Genomic DNA, 22,853 nt, shown 5'->3' on the forward strand with positions numbered 1-22,853 from the left:
GCACGCTAGCGTATATTTCTTCAGTCTACACATTGTTTAGTCTCAGCTGATTTCTCTCTATGATGCTTCAGCAGTAATGCCCTCTCACATTCGAGCCCGAACGACAATACCAGAATATGCTCGAGGCATTTTGTCAACGGAGAAAGAAGCACTTACCTGCCAATTCGCCAAAACATCTACAATTGTGAGGTGCTGGGCACGCTCCAAGTAATGAAGTGACAAATGACAATTGAAAGACATCCACGACCGTATTCGCTCGCTTAAGCGGCATAAAATAATGATTTGTTAACTCACTTTGAGTTCGACGTCGTAAGCATGCTTGCTTTGTTGTGACAAATACTACTTCGCGACCTGCGGTGGTTGCTTTGTGGCTATGGTGTTGGGCTGCTAAGCACGAGGTCGCGGGAATAAATCCCAGCCACGGTGGCCGAATTTCGATGGGGTCGAAATACAAAAACAGCCGCACAGTTAGATTTAGGTCCAGGTTAAAGAATCCCAGTAGGTCCAAATTAATCCGGAGTCCCCCACCACGGCATGTCTCCTAATCAGATCGTGGTTTTGGCACCTAAAACTCCATAATTTAAGCACCTCGTTGTGATGTCTGTGCTGTTTACTTCTTTGACACGATATACATGGTTGCAGTCGTAAATTAGACGTCCTTTCTCAAGCGCCGGTGGTCCAAAATGGGCCTTGACAGTTTGGATATTATTTCCATGTGTTTTTTGGTAATAAAGTGCAAGATAGTAAAGGTGCTTGCTTCGTTTTTAATTTTGCACTGATAGCAAATGTGATGCCATAGCATTTTTTTTCTTATGTCACTCATTAAAGTTATTGAATCTAACTTAGTTTAGCATTTGGCTTTTAGAATACTGTTTAGTCTATCTTGACTGATAAAAAATTGACTAGGTACGAGCTGTAACTATCCACGATGTAACATTTTGTCGCTTTGTAGAAGGACAATTTGCTAATAAAACCCCATGTTACTTCATTCAGTGTCCCTTTAAAGTTCAAGAGACGTTATTGAGAAAGATCCCGAATGTGGGAACCTAAAGATGGCAAAGGAAATTTTAGGGCAAGGCTTAAAAACGTTGGCAATCAAATTTGGAAGCATATATAGCAAAATCATTTCCACAGAAGTCTGCCAGGTGGTGAATGGTTCAAGGAAGGGAAGTTGTCATCCACCTAACTGCAGCAGGAAGCTGCGAAAGCAGTGAACGAGAAAAAGAAAATATCATAGTGCCTACAAGCTTAACATCCACACACAATTATGCATGCCATTTGCCTTCCAAACGTCCGATTTGTAAATGGTCGTATGGCAATGGTGGCTTGTAGTTTTGTGCCGACATCCACCACCAGCTTGGAAAAATGCCCCAAGTGCGTAAATGAACATTCAGTTTATTAATCATAAAACATAACAGCGTGTTAGTCAGAAGTCATGATCACAAATAAAAGTTTATAGTCATAAAACACAATCTCAAAACCTTATCATAAGAAGCCAACAAACACTGACACCAAGGACAACATAGGGGAAATTACTTGATTGATAAATGAAATAAAGAAACGATAAATTAATGGACATCACAGAGGATGAAAAAACAACTTGCCGGACATGGGGAATGATCCCACAACCTTCTTCCCCTATGTTGTCCTTGGTGTCAGTGTTTGTTGGCTTCTTATGATATGACTAATAAAAATGGGGTCCCTAGGGTAACCCCCTTTCTTCTCGTCAATCACAAAACCATGCACTTTGATTGCACGTAGCCACACAGGCCTTGGAACACCACATCCTAGGAGCACTCCATTCCAGGAATGCCTCACTTTAGGAACACCACGTCCTAGAACACATTCAGCTGGGACTAGATCACAGTGGAAGGGAGTGATCCGGTGTCTCAGCTTTCCCTACCTCGTGTCAAGTGTTGCACATCAAGAGAATTTTAAAAATTTGCGTGGGAGGATCTGTCTGCACGGAACATTGAAGCAGGTGCAGCGCCTTACAGGGCTCTACGGTTGCAAATTCCCAAAGCCTATTCCTCAATGGTTCTTTCGCAGCCACATCTGTGAGATGAGCGTGCAAGCCACCTTCGTATATATGCGAGCACCGCTGCCTTGTCCACCTTCTGCTTCATGCATATGGTCTCTGCACAGAATGAAAGTAACAAGTAGAAAAAAAGAAGGCGTATCAGACAGGCGTCAAAAGAAGCGCATCATATTTTCCCAACTATTAGTCGTATTTCCCCAAAAAACTTTGGACATTTTTTTACAAAGGTTCAACTTATATATGCATAAAGTCATGCATGCTGGCACCCCCAATATGAACGTTTCTTTTTAAGTGAGCATGCCACGCTGCAAGAGCAATGTCAGCTATGTGCCTGCAAGGTCGCGTAAAAGTTGTTTTGTAGAGTTGCTGATGACGATGCAGTAACGCTGTCACCATAATCACATTTTATTATGCCAACCGAGTTAAAATAGGCGTGTCTCATACACTGGTGCGAGTTGTATGCCATTTTTTTTTCTTTGAAACTCAATATTTAGAGGGTTCAACTTATACAATGAACTGCCACAATATAAAGTCTGTTACAACTGTACGCACAAAATAGACAACGAAGCCAGAGAAAGCACAGGGGAAATTCATTCATTAAATTTATTAAAAATGTAGAAACAATAAGGAAAATGGAGGTAGATCAAAAGAGAACTTGTCACAGGTGGGCGCTGAACCCATATCTCTTGTACTATGTGTACTGCACGTTTAAATCCAGTACTACAAAAACAAAACTAAGAACCTTTACATGCAGGATCTGTTTTGATCCTGTGCGTAAGTGTTCCTTGTTTTGTTCTCGCACTGCAGCACGTAACCTTGCAGTATGTCGCGCCACCTTGCCTAAACGGAAGTGGGTACTCCTCATCATTAAATGTGTGGTGCTATACCAGTTCGTCATCTGTGGCGGTCAATGTGCCCGTCCACTTTCTTAGTGTAAGAGTACCAGATTAACCCTGGGAAACAATAGACAGCCCCGTGCTACGCCACGCCAGCAGGAGAACACGATTTTAACCGGCAGCATCATGTACTAGTAGGAGTAACCTTGTCTACATACACATATAGCCAAGAAAGTGGACGGGAAGATGTGGGCTTGGCTCTCACCCCCAGCATGTTTTTTTCGTCGACTGTGATTTCTTTTTCCATATTATTTCTGCATTTCAAGTAAACAATTATTTTTCCTATGCATTTTAAGGCTTCACTGTTTTCTGCTTACGATTGTAATTAACTAAAAAAAAAAGAATCTTTCAGGTCCCCGGTTAGGATGTCCAGAAATGTAATGCTGTTTGTGGAATACTGGGTTCACGGAGAGGTGTACAGCAGCAGCAACAACACTGGTAGCAACACCTGGTGACACAGTACCTAACCAGAGAGCACTCAAAGCTAATACTCCAGTGACCTAGACATGGCACTTCACTTCTGGTCCAAAGAATTGGTAGCAACACAATCGTTAACATGCAATGTATGTTTACAATTTTCTTTTTCGATGAGAACCCTGACACGGCGCAAAGCTTTTTTGCGGAGACATTGTAGTTACACACCGCCCACAACAGGTCACTGCCAGCTTTGCTACTGCCGTTAACGACTCCGTCAGCCTGGTAATCTGCAAACGTTAAGAAGTTTATGAACAAACTAAAACTGTCCATTCTTCTCACTTGCCACATAACAAAAGTGTTACTCTGAGCAAATGCAGCACACCTATGAGCAATATAAGATGGAACATCTGGTTTGTTTGCAAGTAAAGACTACTTATGTGATATGTGGGTTTGAATCTAACATGTTAATATACAGTAAGTAGTTTTTCTATTGAATATTTCATTTCATTGGACACTTGCATGAGGAGAATGTGTTTACACAATACGACCTCCTGAAAGGAACTAGAGTGCTTTTGTTTCATATTGCTCGAGGCGGTACACATGTCACAAACAAATATCTTCGTCTTCTTGTCAATAAGGCATCATTGTTACTAATACTTTTCTTTATATTAGATCACAGTCAACTCCACTTACAACGAACTGTAGACAAATACCTATTGTCTACTGTCTTGGGGCAACACTCATGGGACTCATTGCATAAGCGTCGCCACAAGATCGTAGACAATAGGTAGTATTTGTCATACTCATACAGTCAGACCTCAATATATTGAATCATTGCATATATTGATCACTTTCTATGTCGCCTGGAGAATCGCATGCATTTGTCATTTCTTTTATTACGAACGGGGTCGAACGTAACATGGATATATTGAACTCCACCACCCCAGACGGCATGCCTTCTGTTAACAGGCAGCAACCTTTCCCACAACACCCTCGAAGAGAGCGGTGGTGCAATGGGCATTCTGAACTGCTGCATATGGCAGCTTCGCTAGTTCAACAATGACAATGATGCATTGCATTTGCCGCACTGACTCCTCCTCGGTGCCGTGCTCTGTGCCTCATGAGGAATGGCGGTTTGCTTCCACAAAGGTGCGTGACAGCGCATGTTCACTGGGCTCACTCACAAGCACCGACCACACGTACGATTGCAGACGCGCGCAAGCTCGCGCCTTGCACATGCCGCGCCTGGCGAGGAATAGTGGTTGCGGACACGAGCTTGCGTGCGTCCACAAGCGTATGTGTGGACCTAATGTTCAAAATGCTTCGATTGTCGGACGTGGAGTTCGCAGCGGAAGTAGCGGCCAAATGAAGACGCTGCCGAGGTTGATCCCACAAGCGCTGAGGTTGTACCACTCCCAACTTCAACTGAGGCTGCAGCTGCTTTCGCCCTTCTACGCTCCTACTACAGTGCAACAGAAGGCACCGGCCTAACACTTGTGGTTCGTTAGACTATGTTGAGAACGCCACGGTTAACACGTGTCTGCCATTAAAAAGCAGGTGACACTGCAGTAATTTCACCCAAAGAAATAAATACTTTATGTGAAGCTTCAAGTGAGTATTTACTGCGCCACGATTGGTTCATTGATTGATTTGTACAAGCTTTTATGCATTTTTAATGTGATTTTATACATTCTGGCTATATCGAACTATTTCTCATTAACCGTGCTGTTCGATAGATCAAGGTTTGACTGTTTATGTCACTCACTGAATTGAGCACTTCCCGCCAACTCTATTAGTGACCCCTCAGCAACAATACTACCCATATAAACCAGCCTCAATATTCTCTCACCTCTTATAAATTGTCTTTCAAGCTAACTCATATTGTGTCTGAGTAATAAAGACACTGCCTTCAGTTATATAACTCTGGAATAACTTACAAACCAAAATATTACTCGAGTTTATGAAAACCTGAATTTAGCGTTACCTAAAGCTAAAACTAATTATTGGAAACAAAAAAGTTTTTTAAGCTATATCTGCCTGGAACTTGTTGCCTATCTACATCAAATTATCCCACTACACATCGTCATTTAAAAAAAAGCACTTAAGAAAATTTTTTTGCTAGCGTATGTTAAAGATTGCTTTGAAAAATGCCTATACTTTCCTTTCTTGTTTTAAGAATTCCTGTTGCATCCTCCCTGTTGAACCTGCTGTCTTTATTTACTAAGGCACGACATACTGCCAGAGTGTTGTGCTAGCATTATGATTTATTACTACGTTGTATCTTAATTGAGTCATTCATTTTCTGTATCATCGCTGCTTGTGCTTTTTATGCCATTATTTGCTTTATACATCTTTGCATATGCTGTACTCTCAAAAGGTCCCCGTGACAGCTTTTCCTCATGGGACCACCTGTAAGAATTAAAACTTTTTGTAGTGTATTCACTGTGAAACAACTATGCAATGAATCTTTCAAATTATAATTAACATTATTGAACGGCCGTACAAAGATATGACAAACAAGAGTTGAAAAGGAAAACAAAAAATTTCAAACGCAGCACTGCATTGCTACACCACTCAAATTGGCATCCCCGTGAGTATCTTCAATCACTTGTCAAAATGGATCATATCATACGTAAAGCAATATATAATAAAAACAGCATAAAACAAGTAAACTGCAACATATCAATACGTAAAGTGCCGCTCTCTATTTATGTTATCCATACAGCCATAGCCCCATAAATAGATTTCATTTGCAGCACATGTTTTAAACGAATAATGATTACATTGCTCAACACAATGTCGATAGCATGCAAAGTATGCAAGGAACGACTCGGCAAGAGTTGCAAGTCCACCGTTCTGCCAAGGTCACAGGTTCCTGCGTGACAGACGGTACAAAAGTTATGCTATGCTGTGCGTTTGAGTGTTGGCTGAACAAGGAGAACATGTTACTGCATACGTGGTATAGTATTAAATGCCGCAAAGTGGCATTTCAAATTATTTCTGTTCGACTTACATTTTGACAATAAGCAGAAGGCACAATTAAGCAAGGCACTTTTACTTTTACTGACCATCTCTTTTCCCCAATATATGAAATGTTTCAGTTACTGAAAGCCCTGGCTCATAGCACTGTGAAGCAGTAGCAGGTACATCAGACATACTGGGATATGCGAGCTCCATTTTTCGAGATTATAATGCAGTGGTAGGCATGTATATCATATTTGCCAGTGTAAGAACTACACCTATGTTTGAGGTCAAAAAAATTAAGAAAAAAAAGTTTCAGCATGGACTGGATTTTCAATGCATTTTCATTACGTATCAGTCGATAGCGCCACTAAATGCTTTGAAGTTTCTGAATATCCAGCCCCATGGCTGTCACTACGGACAACCTTCTTTTGAAGTTCGCTGATGAGGCAGTGAGCTCCGGTGGTTACGATGGGAACAACAGAAGTGGCACTTGATTCGTGGTGCTCAATCTTAAAGAAGCTTGAGTATGTTGCGTAACCAGATTAGATCAGATTCTGGGGGGCGGGGTTTCGCGCCCGAAACACAGTCCAATTATGAGGCTCGCCACAGTTAAGGACTCTGGATTAATTTTAACTACCTGAGGTTCTTTAAAGTGTGCCCAAAGCACAACACATGGGTGTTTTCACACTTTGCCCACCCTCGAGATGCTGCTGCCACGGCCAGGATTTGGTCTCGCAACATCGTGCTTCGCAGTGCAGTGCCAAAGCTACTAAGAAACCATGGCAGGTGTACTGTGCAAGCATAGTTTGCATTATTCTGCGCATCATTCGCTGCATTGTTGGTGGTGTTAGGGGTAGTCATGCGCCTGACACACGCTACAGCTACACCCAGTAAACTTGAAAAACATAAACGTGCATGTCTCACATGAGTAAATGCAGCGAAAATCACGCAAGAGCAACAGGAAAAGAAAAACAGAAAAAGCAACCATCACCTGTTACCACGCTGCATATCTGCAGCTTTATGAAAGCCTTCTTGCCCCTTTTTCCGTACATGCTATAGCGTTGCTGAACAGAGTGACCCATAATACTCTTCATCACAGTGGTTGCCACCTTTCGCAAGGTAGAGCCCTTCAGGCGAAGAAGTTGTTCACGCTGCAAATAAGCCCAAAATGTACACAACTGTTAAGAGGCATGCGACATGCTACAGCAAATATAATCCCCACTGAGACATCAATCGAGGCTCACTTGCTATAACAGTGGCAAGGTTTGCCACACAATATACAGCTGACCCTCATTATAACTAAGTTGCATCTAACAAGAAATAACTTTTTATATACCTGATATTTATTATAGGCATGTATTTCATACGTGCTTATGAACGAGAAGGAAAGGGGTTAAAGGGGCCCTGAACCACCCGTCGGGCTTGGTGAAATAACATAGTCCGCAGGTAGCATACGCTGTGGTGAACATCTCAGCCAAGTTCTGCTGTCGTACGCAGTCCGTGAAACTCGCAAGCGGAGCGCGAAGTCACCTTTTTCTCAAATGCTATCGTTTCAAAAACCTCATGCGCCTCACTCTTTTCTGTGTGCTTTATTTCATCATAAACCACATTCCAACATGCAGTTGCTATTGGTCACTGCGCTAGGCTACACCGCGGCCGCCGCAAGGTGCCACCACGAGTCCAGTGGCTAAGTGCACTGCGGCTCTCTGAGGACAGCCGCGTTTGGTTTACGTTTAGGCGGCATTGGCACCAAATCGGAAATTTGAACTGCGCGCCATGGTGACGTATCCGCCGTACCCTTTATACCACAGTTTGCAGTGCAAGGCACTGGAGGAGGAAGGGGAGCACCGCTGAGGCCGTGCTTGATTGCAGATAACTCTGCTTCTGCTGAACGCATTGAAGTACTTTTCACGGCAAAGTGGTTCTGAAATAGCCTATCTTCACTTCAAATGTCTTTCTCCACTTCGATAAAAAGTGGTTGAGGGCCTGATTTTTGTTAGTCATATCATAAGAAGCCAACAAACACTGACACTAAGGGCAACATAGGGGGAAATTACTTGTGCTTAATAAATGAACTAAAGAAACTATAAACTAATAGAAGTGAAAGTAGATGAAAAAACAACTTGCCGCAGGTGGGGAATGATCCAACGATGCGTAGGTTGTGGGATCGTTCCCCACCTACGGCAAGTTGTTTTTTCTTCCACTTTCATTTCTATTAGTTTTTCGTTTATTTCATTTATTAAGCAGAAGTAAAAAAGGGATGGTAATAGAAGTTACTTGAAATAGGAATACTTGTGTAATTTCTGGTGGTGACTGCAAGAAACAATGTTTCAAGAAAGTTTCAAACAACAATTCTATCGACAACAAGAGGAGTAATCATGGCAGGCTCTCTAACCTTGGACATGCTACTCGATTACAGCAAATTACGCAAGACGATGTTCAGGATGACGAGCAAGTTTCACAGTGAACCTGTAGCCGACAAAGGTGTGATACTGTGTGGTGGGACACAGACAATGGCAGACAGAGTACTTTTTTTTCCCAGAAAATTAGTGACAGATACTCCCAGTATTGTGCGATTTTTGGATGGATTCAAAGAACAGCAGCTGGGCAATATTAAGAGGAACACCAAATTACCATAGCAGATTCCAGTTCAGGACAGACAAATTGGCATCAGCTAGCCCAACTTATTTTAAACATCCCAGTCATTCTTCCATTTCCTTTACAAGTGTGTGCTGTAATGGGCCAATAAATGTCATGTTCTGGGACTCACCGCAACTAAATTCGCTTTTTCTGTCATCAACCGAGAGTTTTCACTAAGCCTCAGTGGCAACCTGTGTGCTCCGTCTTTGATAAGAATGTTCACAGGGTTTCAAAGTACATGGATGACACTTGGGGGAGCAGCGACTTTTATTCAGTCTGCTCTAATCTTAAATTTCTTTTTCAATATTGTATGTTCCAACTGACAGCATGTCATGAACCTCAACAAACAAGTACCAGATCTGTTATATATCAAAGAACTCCTGGAAACCCAAACAAGACAGAGGTTCACAGGAAAGTAGAGACGAAGTTATAAGCAGTTGTTGAACAATGGAATGTTGGCTTTGAAGTCAATAATTCAGCAATGAGACCTGTCAAGTGTCCTGGTCTGACCGCTGTTGAAGACTTACGAAAGTGTCTCATTAACTCTTAATATACAACCAAGCTACTGCCAAATAAAGTAGGAAAGCCTAGAAAAAGATACGAGCATTGTCATATGGTTATCTGGAGAGATTTGAACCACTGTGATAAAAGGACAAGGTAAATACCAAGGCTGTAGCTACACCGTCATCTTGAACAGCTTTCTCTAGTGCTTCCCACTCTTTCAGCGTTTCTGCAGGCAAGTTCGGCAGAGTGACTCTCGATGGCTGCAGACGATGCATGTCCCAGTTCGAGAAGGCCTCCTGAAATCGTGGCAGCCCGTCGAACAGCAGCCACGTGCGGTGCCTTTTCTGCTTCCGGTCTTGAATGCTGTCACACTGGACTGTGCGGGTATCCAAGAGGAGTCGTTTGATCAGCAGGTGAGCATCTGTAACAAATAAGCATGCAAATTCACCTCTGCTAGGTCTCCGTAAGTATCAAAAACTTTGTAAACAAGAAGTACGCAGCACAGATGTCAGTGTGAATCTAGCGATGGTGCTGGTGCTGTTTCCAGTTTTGGCCAAAGTGCAAACTCCGGTGTAAAATCGAGCCGCACACCAATCTATCAAGATAGCACCATCGTCACGAGAAGCAGCTGCCAACTTACGCGTGAAATTATTAAAGCAGAGATATTGATAGCTTAAGTGATAACCGTGTGTCCAAGGCATTGATTGCTTTAACTTAGCAGGAATTACAACACTTGCGTTATCACAGGTTGTTTTGCTAGCTGCGCCTGTGTGATGGTACGCCACAAAATGCCTTTATATTCTGCACTTTGCAGGTCTCCATACATTGTTGCAAGTTAGCACTCGTGTGTTTCAGTCTTCTTTCCCTGTCCTCGTCTGGTTGTGCCCTTGAAGTTTTTGTCACGTCTTGCCAACATGCCCAAACACCCACATTGTTCAGCTTGTTTTGAATCTCGACTGCATTCTTAGTAGAAAGAAAGCAAGGAGCAAGTTTCACTTGGGAAGTCAAACAATCTAGGCTAGAGGATTGAATAAGAACATGACTTAACTTTATGGTTGGCTCTCAGATTTGTTGCAAATACGAGAGTAAAAAAATGGCAGCTTTAAAAAGATGCTCCACAGTATGAAGGAAGAAAGAAGCCTAGGCAGGAGCATAACATGACAATCTTGAAGCCTTGACAGAAAGATTGTAAACGAAAGGCTCATGGGAAATATAGGCTTTCGCGACGGGATAGGCAAGCAATAATTTCTAGCAAGCAATCATGCCGACAGAACAAGGAAGAGCAGGTCAGGGTGGTGGCAAGCGCCGATCGCGATGAGGACATCACTAAGAGCTGCCATGAAATAAACAATGTCCTGAATGGTCTGGCAGCCAGGCAGGGCCTATTTTCCAAGTCAATCTGCAGCCAAGTCCCCAAAGTAAAAAGGAAGGGAAGCATCAGAGAAGGCTGCCTTGCCCAGGCTAGCTGCACTATGTCGTGCTCCCTGTTAGTCCTTTTCCTTTCACCATGCTGGCAAAAAGTAGCTGAGGACTCATTGAAAACCAACATGCAAATAGAAAGCAGTAGTTTAAAAAAAAAACAGCAGAGAGACAAAGCTTACCAGAAATGTCTTCAGCATCTAAGCAATCACGTTGCCTTTCAGGATGATCCTTTTCTTCCTTCAGGTGTTTTAAGCTTCGCTCCACAATGTGTGAGCAAGTCGGGGCTTCCTGCATACCGCCATATGTACCACAGTTAGCCTAGACTGCAAAGCGCAGGCTCTATTTGTCGTCCATGCTAGTGTACCAAACGTTATCTAGTTAAATGAAGTGTGTCAATTGATGTAAATTTGCACTACTGGTGAGGTTGTGTAAATAATACTAAGGGTTTGTACAGAACATTTGACTCAAAATTTAAGGACATTTCAAGGATGCTAAATGTCAAAAATCAAGGAGCGAGAAACAAAACTTATTCGTATACGCACACAGACACTGAAAAATAGCGAAACCTCCATCTTAGCTGAAATCTCTTACGTCCAAGGACCTGCTGAGTTCGTCACACACTTCAAGCTCTCCACGCCACTTTTCCAAGTTGACTTTCGCACTGTAATGATGTCAATCACCCTATGGCATGACGGTTGGTAGTGTCCGACTTCAGCCAAAAATACTCATCACGTTAATGCGAAATGGCCAAAACTTACTTTTTGCCAGGCATTTCTCAGGCCTAGGGTATGACAACGGAGCCATGATGGCTGCGGCATGAACTGACTAGCAAAACGACAAAATGGTGGCCTGGCTTGGTCATGTGTGATGTCACTAGGGGGAAGCGGGGGGTCGGACCACTCTGGGTGCAGCACGCTGAGCACTCACTGTGCTGTGGTTGACGCTCAAGCCTTTGTATTCTCCGTGGCTCCTAGCTGAATACAGTAAATGTCTGCGCCCAGGCAGCTGAGTGGGCCAAAGAGAATAAGCTAAAGCAGAAAAATGCTTACAGAACAATGTACTTGTTTGAAGCTTTCAAGCACTGGTATATGTGGGTCGAGTCGTAATGATGCAAGTAGCATCATATTAAAAGTACTCACCTACGGGGCAGAAACCTGGAGGCTTATGAAAAGGGTTGTACTTAAATTGAGGACGACGCAACGAGGTATGGAAAGAAGAATGATGGGCGTAACGTTAAGGGATAAGAAAAGAGCAGATTGGTTGAGGGAACAAACGCGAATTAATGACATCTTAGTTGAAATCAAGAAAAAGAAATGGGCATTGGCAGGACATGTAATGAGGAGGGAAGATAACCGATGGTCAGTAAGGGTTACGGACTGGATTCCAAGGGAAGGGAAGCGTAGCAGGGGGCGGCAGAAAGTTAAATGGGCGGATGAGATCAAGAAGTTTGCAGGAACGAGATGGCCACAATTAGTACATGACCGGGGTAGTTGGAGAAGTATTGGAGAGGTGTTTGCCCTGCAGTGGGCATAACCAGGCTGCTGCTGATGATGATATTAAAAATGTTGTGACAGAGAAGGTTAGCTTAGAGTTGCTTTCCTTTATGTGTTCGTTTAAAAACACTTCACTGGGCTGCTTGTGATAAACAAGAGCATCAGGTGGGGGGGGAGAACAGATTACAAATCCAACACTCACTCCTAAATTTAAAAATTAAATTATGGGGTTTTACATGCCAAAAGCACTTTCTGATCATGGGGCACGCCGTAGTGGAGGACTCCGGAAGTTTCGACCACCTGGGGTTCTTTAACGTGCACATATATCTAAGTACACGGGTGTTTTCACATTTCGCCCCCATCGAAATGCGGACGCCGTGGCCGGGATTCGATCCTGCGACCTCGTGCTTAGCAGCCCAACACCATTGCCACTAAGCAACCATGGTGCGTGACACTCACTCCTCTCCTACTTTCAGAATAAAGCGAGATTGACCTTCAAATGTTTCGTCTCTTTCTATTTGCTCACTCGATTGCTAAAAATTGCACACACATGCTCATGCTCAGTGTTGTGCTTCCGTGGCTTGAAGGCTGCATTGGTTGCTATAACTCTGAAGAATGGCTAATCTATACAAAAGGCTTATGTGTTAATGTATCATAATGCATAAAGAAAACGTTTCACCCTAATTAGCAATGTCTGCATGATGAATGAGTGAATGTAAATAATTGGTTCTATCATGGAATAAGTGCAACAAGTTCTAGAAATTACGGGACAGTCGCTGAAGCACAGGCTCCCAATTATTGAAGTTCTTTCGAAATGTATGCGAAGCAGCGCTAATCAGTGCTGCATTCAATGCCTGAAACAGCAGCAAGTGCTAAATTAAGCGAATAATGTCACAAAACAAAAACAGCAAATTGAATTGTTTGTAGTGCATAAGGGATAAAAATGAATGCAAAATTACAGGCAAAATTAGGAGCGTTTCCCTTTTAAATTATTTCATATTCACTCTATAACATGTGCGTTAAGAGATAGGAGGGAGTGGCAAGATAAAGAGAAGAGAGAAGGGTGACTGACAATGGAAGCCGAGTGACGCCACTGGTTGCTTGGTCTGGCATGGTCCAGCGCCTTAACGGAAGTGGTAACTTAAACAAGCCTCGGTGTGGTTGGAGGTTATGAACATGCCATGATGCAAATGGTTTAGCAACACTCTCAGAATAAAATACTAGGATACTAGGATTGTTTCCAATAGACGGTGCCCATGTGAAGCTCCCTATGCGAAGTACCTGCCTCTTCACCATTTTCCTTATCTTTCTGTTCTTTCACATGCTTTCCTCTTTTTCCCTTTCCAAGTCTAGGGTAGTGAACTAGGCACATGCTTGGTTAACCCACTACCTTTCCCTCTTCATTTCTCTCTCTACTGTTACTCTGAAAGGGCAAACGTTGCCACAAACTGCAGTTTTCAAGGAATTCAAGGAGGACACTTATCTTTATGGTGTCATAAGGGTTCTTGAAACACCTTTTTCCAAATTCAAGGGTTTTCAAGGAATTCAGAATGATGTACGAAACCTAATACTAGCCTCCCTCCCTACACAGGACTAAGACAAAAATTGTGAAGTGAAAACAGAACAGAGGCTAAAAGGAAGGCTAGAGTTTCTTTTTTCACAGACTCAGAGTGTACTGGTCAAGCTTATCTTTGGTTCAGAATAAAATATATCTGGCTTACTGATAAGTCAAAGTACACTACGTGGCCTCAGAGTTTACTGTGTATATCGCTTTGGTAGTTGTGTGAGTGTATAATTGGTAACTTTAGAGTGTGCACTTAAGTTATGAAATACTTAAGACTGATGATGGGTATGAACACAAACACATGATACACAGTGGAATTATCAGCTGTTCTGTGTATTGGAAATGAAAACAGATTTTCAACAGTATGGAGACTGTGGACACTTAGAGAATGGAGAAAAAATTAAATTTGGCTGCAGCGGTGGAGCACATTGTGCACGAAAGCTTGAACAGTCCTCTGTTTTACAGGTTGGTCTGTCTCTGCAATTTTAACCCTCCTGTTTTTGCACTGTGCTGCTACTGCCAAACTGATTGTCTGTGTTTATCCTTAATGCATTCAGCCACTATAACCATACCATTTCTGACATGTGCTGGAGATTATGGTTACGCAAGAGCTGCCTACAATTTTACATTCTGCGTGCCATTTAGCAATTAGCGAGCATGACAGAGTTTTGACGTGCTCCGACTGCATGTTTGTTTTTGTATATTGGACAATGTTTGGGTGTGAATGATGTCAAACGAGGAGCCTTCAAGAAAAGTGGAAGTGCGAGACATACCAAGGAAAAGGGGGCAAAACAGTCGTGCTTGTACAGGGTCAGGTAAAAGATCTCAAAATGACAGTGAAGTTGGTAGAATTGGATAAGAAGCTTAATTTGCTTTTGGGCTTGCTAGGTAAAGTGTCATTGAGCAATCTATCCAAACACTGTCCAATCAATTTGATGAAATTAAGAGGCGTCTCAACTGCCACAAAAAAGACAACAACAATGTAAAGCGCAAGCTGGAAGAGATGGAAGGGGCTTGGGCTTCTCAGGACCTTAGTAAGGTTCAGGTTGGCATTGATGCCCTTAAATGGCATATCAGGCACCTGAACTTAGAAATTCTTCTACAGCACCACGAACTGTTTAGGGTTGCTTTCTAAAGAACAATGGTTTGTCCACATAGAAGCTGAACAAAAGGGAATTACGTTGTGCACATATGTTGTGCTCAATCTGTTTCTAGCAAAATAGAAGAATTCGAAAGCTTTTTTGTGGGGATAGATAAGCTGTGCGACATTGTTATGATAAGCTCAAAACCTGGTACTATATGAATGACAGTCACATTTTTCAGCTTCCCCACAAGGAAACATTTTAGCTTAATAGGTTAACAAGACACGGGGGAGGTGTGTCCTTATTACTGTCAGAGCATATACCTTGTGATATACTTCCTAATTTTTCGTGTACAACAGACAATTACGAAGTGCTATGTGTTCATGCAAAGAAAGGCATCTTTGTTGCATGCCACTGCCCTCCCGATGATGTTCTTGCCCATTTTCTTGAATTCTTTGATGATCTGTTAGTGTTCACTAATGAAAACCACCTAAATTTAATTATTGGGGGAGAGTTCAATTTAAATATTGGCTCGAATACAATACACCGATATTATTTTGAAAGGGTATTCATTTCAAATGGTTATATAAGTACGGAAGCTGCTCTTGATTTGTTTATAACAAATTACACTCCTCTGTGTATCACAAGTGCTGTTTTGAGTAGTGCTATAAGTGACTATATGCATATTTGCATGTCAGAGACACAAACGGAACATTCTGGATAGTAACCAAGGATACCCTAAAAGCTTTACAGATAGAGTTGAAGCAAATTAACTGGAATGATGTTTTACAAGAAAATAATGCTGGATCAGCTTATAATACGTTTCTTAGCAGGTTTTTTTGCCACGTATAAAAAACATTTCGTTTACAAAATCAATAGCAGTAAAAGATGCCTAAGAAAGCCATGGTTAATGAATGCTCTTTGCAAGAAAAGTAAGAAGCGTGACAAACTATATGCAAAATTTATCAAAAATCGAGAGCCTCTGGATTTAAAAGCATTCAAAATGTTTCCTCACAAATTAACCAAGGAATTACGGAAAGCATGTGATGCTTATTTTCTGCAGATGTTTTCGTCTTGTATGAATGACTCAAACAAACTATGGGATAGACTAAACGTTCTCATGAACAGAAAAGAGAGGAGTGATTGAACCGAACATGTTAGTTTAAATGGTAGGTTGTTGGTAAAGGAGGGTTTGGCGAACACCTAGAATGATTATTTTGTACACATAAACGTTGACCTCAATCACCCCATGCTGCATTATGGGCACATTACACTAAACGTAAACACAATATTTTTTTCATAGCGCTGGATTGACATGGACAAGAAAGACGACAGGATGTGCACTACTCCTGTCTATATGTGCAGGTCTACCTCATGATGTATGATTTCAATTCAAATAACACTGAAACAGTGAATGATGTGGTTGCGGTATTAAATGCATGTCTGACAATCTGGTTATTACGCATGAGCTACCTAACAATGTTATCCAGTTTTTAGATATCAAACTAAATTTGACCGCCAATCGTTGGGAATACCACCCTAGGGAAACAAAGATGCTGCTTCCGCATGCCTCGTCACATTCAAAGCTGGTGATGTGAGCAATTGCAAACCATGCCCACACCGGATGCCTGGTAGTTTTTCAAGACAAAAAGAGCGGCTACTGGAAGTAGGCTACCCTATCCACATACATTTATCAGTGGCACAAAATGCACTAAAGGAACTAGGGGAATCGGATAGTAAGCACTAGCATAGCCATGAAAAGAGAAAGAAGATGGTTGTACCATACATGCATGGGATATCACACGGTTTAGAGAAGTAGGCCCAAAAAAATGGAAGTGGACATTGTATTTTCTGCTCCACAAAAGCTATCAAGCATATGCAAGGCCACCAATCTGTTGAGACAGATGTGAGGAGGATGCACAAAGAATCATCGGCCGCTGTTTATGCACTGTGCATGAGATGTGGTATATTGCTTCCCTTTCTCATGCGGCAAAGTGTACATGGGCAGGCAGGCAGATGCTGCAATGACAGGCTAAGGGAACGCGAGCAAAAATTTAACTGTTATCTAGATGGACGTGTCTCCGTGCATTGTGATGATTTCGGGTGCAAACCACTGTTTAGGGATTGTGCAGTCGTGTTCAGAAAGATACGTAGATACGAGGAAATTGTAGAAGCAAGCTTGAGTGCAAAAGAAGGTACTAATTGCATCAGTGCTCCGTCAATTACTCTAAGCAGAAAAAAAACTGCCGATCTGGAAAATGTTGGGCTGCGCGTGAGATGATTTCCACTCATTTGATCGGTATGAGCATCATGCTTTCCTGAAATAAGATTCAGTTGATAGTGCACACCCTGTTGTCCTTCTTGTCCATGTCAATCTAGCGCTACATTGATGCAACGAACCAACTAGCCCTAAAATCAGCGCAGGATTAGGGGGGGGGGGGGAGGGGCTAAGGGGGCTGCCGCCCAGGTCCTCACCTCAGACAGTTGGAGAAGGGGGCCCATTTATTCTAACCTGCTTAGTATATGAAACCATGGGCGACGGAACTTCGAGCGACATGTATGAAGTGAGAAAACCAGAACGAGCAGACGGGGCCCCCCCGCCTAATGTAACAGCATGCATTTAGCCTGATCATTTGGGGAGAGCGCGTCGAGTTGCAAAAACAGGAATCCCCCGTCACCCCGGCGGGGTCCTCTTTCTTACGAGGCGAGGTGCATTTGCTTGAAAGAGTTTTCGTGGTTTCCTGTCAGTCCGTCCGTCCAGTGCTGTCCGGAGAGTAGGGGCAAGGGGGGAACACCTAAAACATGTAATGTGGGATGAGGACCTAAATCTCCCTTGCCCCTCGTCACCACCATGCCACCCTCCACCTCTCAAATAGTTCCGCCACTGTCCTTCTCATGGAAAGGGTGTGCTGCAGTACCCAACAGTGCCTCCCATTCGACTTTTCTTCATCGTGATGGTAATTTGGGCGGGAGAGCATGAGTCCAATAGCAAATGATGATGAGTCTGATGGCAGAGTCTATGCAGGAAAGGAAAGAAGTTGTAAGGCCATTCCGAAAAATTTCAATGCAGTCTTGTGTTGCCTTGAAGCTATATCAAAGAATGAGGAAGAAAACGGTGGCACTAGGAATGAAGTGGGCTCTCTCTCCAAGAAAATAAATGACAAAACTAGAGACTGCATTCATGGCGACTTTCTGGAGTGAAATCTTGGAGCGCTTTGACAAAACAAGTCAGTGAAACAAATCAGTGAAGTGCACATCATCAAGACAGTTCCTTTTTTTAATTCAGTAAAGAAGAGAAGATCAGAGCAATCAAGGCAGGAGGGACAACCAATGGCATCAGGCCCACTAAAGCATCACTGTCAATGTGATGTCACCGTCTTTACATTCTGTTTGTCTTGCTAAAATAAACACTTGCTATTCAAGCTTCTGGTCATGTGCTCCACCAATCTGTGCTGCTCAAAACTGCAGCATACAATGTTGAGTCGTGTAAAAGCAACCAGCCTGCTGACAAGCTTTTGTTTACTTAACTGAATATTCCTTAGTTTCATCACAATATTTAAAAGAGAATGAAAAATGACAGGGATACTTCAGAGTCAAACACCTCTCGCACACTATTATTCAAGAGTGAGATGTAATTATGTAGCTAAATGTGGGGTGTACTCTGGTCAAAGTGCAAAAGCAAGAATTATAGGCCAATCTTGCTTGAAGTGGAGATGGCAGAAATGCAAGTATGCCGTAAATTGACACATCATTCCTTTTATACAGTACAAGATTGGTTAGAAGCCAGCAATTTTTTGGACACTTTCATTTTCTTTATTGTGCATAATTATTAGTGCACCATGCATTCCCAGGTCACAAATTTCACCCACACATCAAAGCTCAGCTATAGTTAGTAGCTTCTTATGGCAGGGAGCCAAAAACAGAGCATTTCATCGCCGGTGCGCTAACATGTATCATATGAATGCATTGCGCTAGGTAGATTTTAAAAAAAAGATTTCATGCTTTACATAAGACTTAACTCTGCTTCTAGCGGTCTCCATTTTTCCCACTTTGCTAATATGTGCATAAATAATGCCCTTCCAGTTGTTCAGTGCTGCTAAAAATGATGAGTTTGACAGATGGCAGATTACACACCAGTACAGCAAAACATGCCACGTCATGATTCACATTCACAAATCCACGTGTCACAATTCAACATTTACGAAATGTGTTCAAGCATGAGGGCAAGTTTCAATATGAAAATTTACAAAGCCATTACCTAGATAAAGATTAAAGTGGTAAAAAGCTGGAAAAATGAAATTACCTCTTTGTCATCCCTCTTCTCCTCAGGTTTGGCTGATCTTGGCTCTTGCTGTGGACTTGTTCCCTGCTCTTGGCTCCGCTCAGACTGTGAGCTTTGCTCTAGCTCAGAGTTTTCTTCAGGGATGCAATCTGGCTTCAGTTTCAAGTGAGGGTTGTCCAATTCTGCAACACAGGCCACCCCTTGCTGCTCAGTGCAGCTCTGCGGCTGTGGATCTGCTTCCGGCGTGGAATCTTGCTCCAGGTTTTCTTGAGAGCCGGATAAGCGTGAAACGTCCACCTTCCATGGCTGCTCACTACACGTGCTAGTTTCTGCATGCATAATGTGAACGTGAGAACAAAACTACTAATCGAGAATAATTAAATGAGTACCGAGAGGATTGCATTTCATTTTATAATGTGAAATAAAGGTCCTACCCTTCTAAACCTACTAAAACTAGCGTAGCACCAGTAAGTGCTTACTATTATACTTGCTTCTATGAAACGATTTCAGTTTTTTTTCGACGTGGATATGTCATGACCTTACGATACACTGGCTGACTCACTTCCTGTAATTGCTACAAACTGCCACATGCAAGCACAGCCTGAAGGAACATTCACAGCATTCTCATTTATTTTGTTTTATGTGCGACACCATCACGCCTAGCTTTATATTGCTACACAATCAATGTTAACGTACTTTACTCTGTGTCACGACATCACAATAATGTCAGTGACACCAGGTCCGGCTTTTCGAGACAACTTTAGTAACAAATAAAGATGCCTAATAATGGTAACGACCACTGGGGAGCTGCGACTTTTTGTGGTTGGCCGACGAGACGCAGCCACGCTAGGCCCCATTATTGCTGCCAGTGTTCGCCCAGGGACCATTATTCACGGTGACGAATGGGCCGCATTCAACTGTATCCCAAATTTAGTGGGTGCTGACGAAGCGAGTGTCAATCTGCATTGGGAGACAGTAAGCCACAGTGTGAACTTTGTGGAGCCCCATCACAGGTGCTCACATTTAAAAAAATGTAAAGTTCTTCGCAAAAGGTGAGGTGCCACCTCATCACCTTCGGGTGCTAGCGAAGTGAACCGCAGCTGGAGTCGCACCCGACAGAGCTGTGGTGGCAGTCAATTGACGGCCGCGCGCACTGAAAACACTCTTCTCTGCGTTTGTTAGAAGCCATCGCTCGGCGCTACCCAGTGTGAAGGTACATCACGAAGTAAAGGAACATAAAGCGTAGTTTTCCGACTCTGCTTGTACGAATGTTTTCCGGCATTCCTGCGTGTTTACATACACGGCAAGCCCGCGGTAAAGCACTTCCGCGCCAGCCGACACTCGCTTCGTCTTTAAGCGCGAGCAGCGAGCTATCTGTCTTAAAAGCCCAGTGCGAAAACAAGGCGGAATGCGGCGCCGCCATCTTGTGACACTAGGCTCAGCGTTAACCCTAATCTTAGAGCCACGCTTAGTTACGAACTTCTAATGCTGCTCAAGGCGCGCAGAAACAAGCGGTGGCTCGATAAGTTATCATGCAGAAAGTACCGCAAGTTCGCAAACAATGCTTTGCAGTAAAACAAAACAAAACAAAGCGCATAAGCCCCCCTAATCTTCGGTGCCCGAACATAACTGAAGAATAGCTTTGATGTGAGAAAATGTTAAGCAAAACACCGTACGTTGAGTGGGACATTCCGGCTCCTCCATACGCCGGCACAGCTGTGCGTGCAACAACGGTTACCATATCATCTTGTCAACAACATGCCCATGCATGCAACGGCAGTAGAATGAAAGTAAACTGACCTGCAACATGGCTGTGAATAACCGGTGAGTGGCCGCAGCCGCGGCACCAGCCGTACCAGCCGTACGGTTCAAAGGCGACTTGCACTTGGCAAATGTTCAACGACAAAGGTCGGGTGAAGCCGTGGCAATCGCAGCCGATAGACGTGCACTGTCTGCGCGAAATGCCGCGCGTGTCCACATGCGTAAACATACTGCCAGCCATTTAAGAAACGCGAGTTGCCCCTGATCACAGTTCCCAAGAGCGCGCTACTTACGTCAACAGGATTTTGGAACTGAAGGCAAGGAAGAAATCCTCCTTCTGGAACATGCAGTACGCATGCACGGCAGCAAGTGAAAAGTAGTGCTGTGTTGAACGAACCGCCACAAAGCAAACGAACCCCCTCTCGCACCATGGAGGAAGGAAACGGGAGAGGCCCTGACGTCACTCTTTGTGAAGCTAACGTGAAGCCGGAAGTTGGCGTTGCTTGCTCCGCCTATCGGGCCAGCCCTCCTCTCTTGTTTACAATTCTCGCGAGACAACGCCGCGCTGCGCGCAACCGGGCTTCCCGGACGCGAGCGCTCCGCAGCAATAATAAACAATCGTTAGCACGTTAGCATGATTCCGCGAAATCGGGCAAAATTTCCCGCGGATATCCCTCCGTCCGTTGCTATTGCCATGGCGCGGTACATTGCGTACAGCGTTGCATGCGCGTTCATTTCACGAACTTTAGTTCCTCCTGTCTCACCTGGCCACAGCAACATCCGGTAGAGCACGATCCAGATAACGCAGCGCAGCAAAACACGGACACCAACGCAAACCTGCCCGCACGGCGCCTTTGCCACGGTACGAAATTTACGGAGCAACACGTGCAAGCCCGAAAGGTCACGTGCAAGCCCGTGTGGCCCGAAAGTACAGTGGCCACTGTACCGAAAGGCGTGGCCGCTACAGCAAAGAAATAAAAAAAAACAGCAAGAAAAAGGAGAACCTAATACGTCACTTCCTCCACACTTCTCTCCTAGCGCGCGGAGGGGATAGGACCTCTCCTCAGTTTCCTTCCTCCGTCTTCCACTACAGTGTACTAGATAGGTACCTATTCTAGTACACTGTACTTCCACTGCTGCACAACAGACAGCGTTGCCAGATCACTTCAACCACAGGTGGCCAAATTGGCATCCGCAGTTGCCCAAATGTAAGCAAAAGCGAAACCTTGGGTAGCCCAAAAGTAGCCAAAAAGCTTTGTCTTTTTGTGAAGTCATTTCTTAGGCATATTGAATTAATTTGCGGCAAGAATACCTTAACCGTTACCGTAACCGTTACCTTTTTCCTACACTAATTAAAGGACTATTATATAACGCCTTTTTCGCCTCTCATATCAATTATTGTCACCTCGTATGGGGCACTACAACTGATACGAATTTAAGCAAATTATTTTTATTGCAGAAAAGGATAGTACGCGTCCTCGCAAATGTTCCGTACGATACACACACCAAGCATTTATTTGACAAGTTTAATATTATCACATTGCACAGAATTTATAGGCGTCGACTTTTGCAGAAGTTTTAATGCATTAACTGGAAAATCGATCTCTCTCTTGTTAAATTATCATGTTTAGAAGGACGTGTCCTCTCACGTTTAACAAGAAACACAAAACCCTGGACAGTGCACCGTTTTAGAACTAATTACAGCCAACAAATGTTAAAAAGCAACTTACCAAGGCTTTTAAATGCTTACAACAAATCTGGAATTGATATATGTGCCCTTACCCCATCAG

At 43.3% G+C, this 22,853-nt stretch overlaps 1 protein-coding gene across 4 annotated transcripts; it reads right to left on the bottom strand.

The window, feature by feature from the left end:
• Positions 1-1,379: 1,379 nt before the first annotated feature.
• LOC135907682 (uncharacterized) lies at positions 1,380-21,411 on the bottom strand. Of its 4 annotated transcripts, none has more exons than XM_065439381.2 (7): positions 21,357-21,411; positions 21,103-21,254; positions 19,324-19,631; positions 11,061-11,169; positions 9,621-9,880; positions 7,307-7,466; positions 1,380-2,137 (listed from the first exon to the last, which is right to left on the bottom strand). In XM_065439381.2, the coding sequence occupies exons 1-7, from the start codon at positions 21,407-21,409 to the stop codon at positions 2,025-2,027; spliced, it is 1,155 nt and encodes a 384-aa protein (XP_065295453.2). In that variant the 5' UTR covers positions 21,410-21,411; the 3' UTR covers positions 1,380-2,024. The 4 variants fall into 4 exon arrangements, with proteins under 4 accessions (XP_065295453.2, XP_070384313.1, XP_070384314.1 ...); XM_070528212.1 differs by lacking the exon at positions 1,380-2,137 and adding an exon at positions 2,353-3,638; XM_065439382.2 differs by lacking the exon at positions 1,380-2,137 and adding an exon at positions 5,226-5,760.
• Between the last annotated feature and the right edge of the window lie 1,442 nt (positions 21,412-22,853).

Source organism: Dermacentor albipictus, chromosome 10 (assembly GCF_038994185.2).
Source record: "Dermacentor albipictus isolate Rhodes 1998 colony chromosome 10, USDA_Dalb.pri_finalv2, whole genome shotgun sequence".
Lineage (NCBI taxonomy): Eukaryota > Metazoa > Arthropoda > Arachnida > Ixodida > Ixodidae > Dermacentor > Dermacentor albipictus.

Excerpts from the sequence above, each read along its gene's own strand:
- LOC135907682 (XM_070528212.1), bottom strand. The coding sequence starts at position 21,409 with ATGTTCCAGAAGGAGGATTTCTTCCTTGCCTTCAGTTCCAAAATCCTG. Across the intron at positions 7,467-9,620 it reads ACGGTGTAGCTACAGCCTTG|CGTGAACAACTTCTTCGCCT; the intron begins GTATTTACCTTG and ends GCTTATTTGCAG. Across the intron at positions 3,639-7,306 it reads GATATGCAGCGTGGTAACAG|ATTACCAGGCTGACGGAGTC; the intron begins GTGATGGTTGCT and ends TAACGTTTGCAG.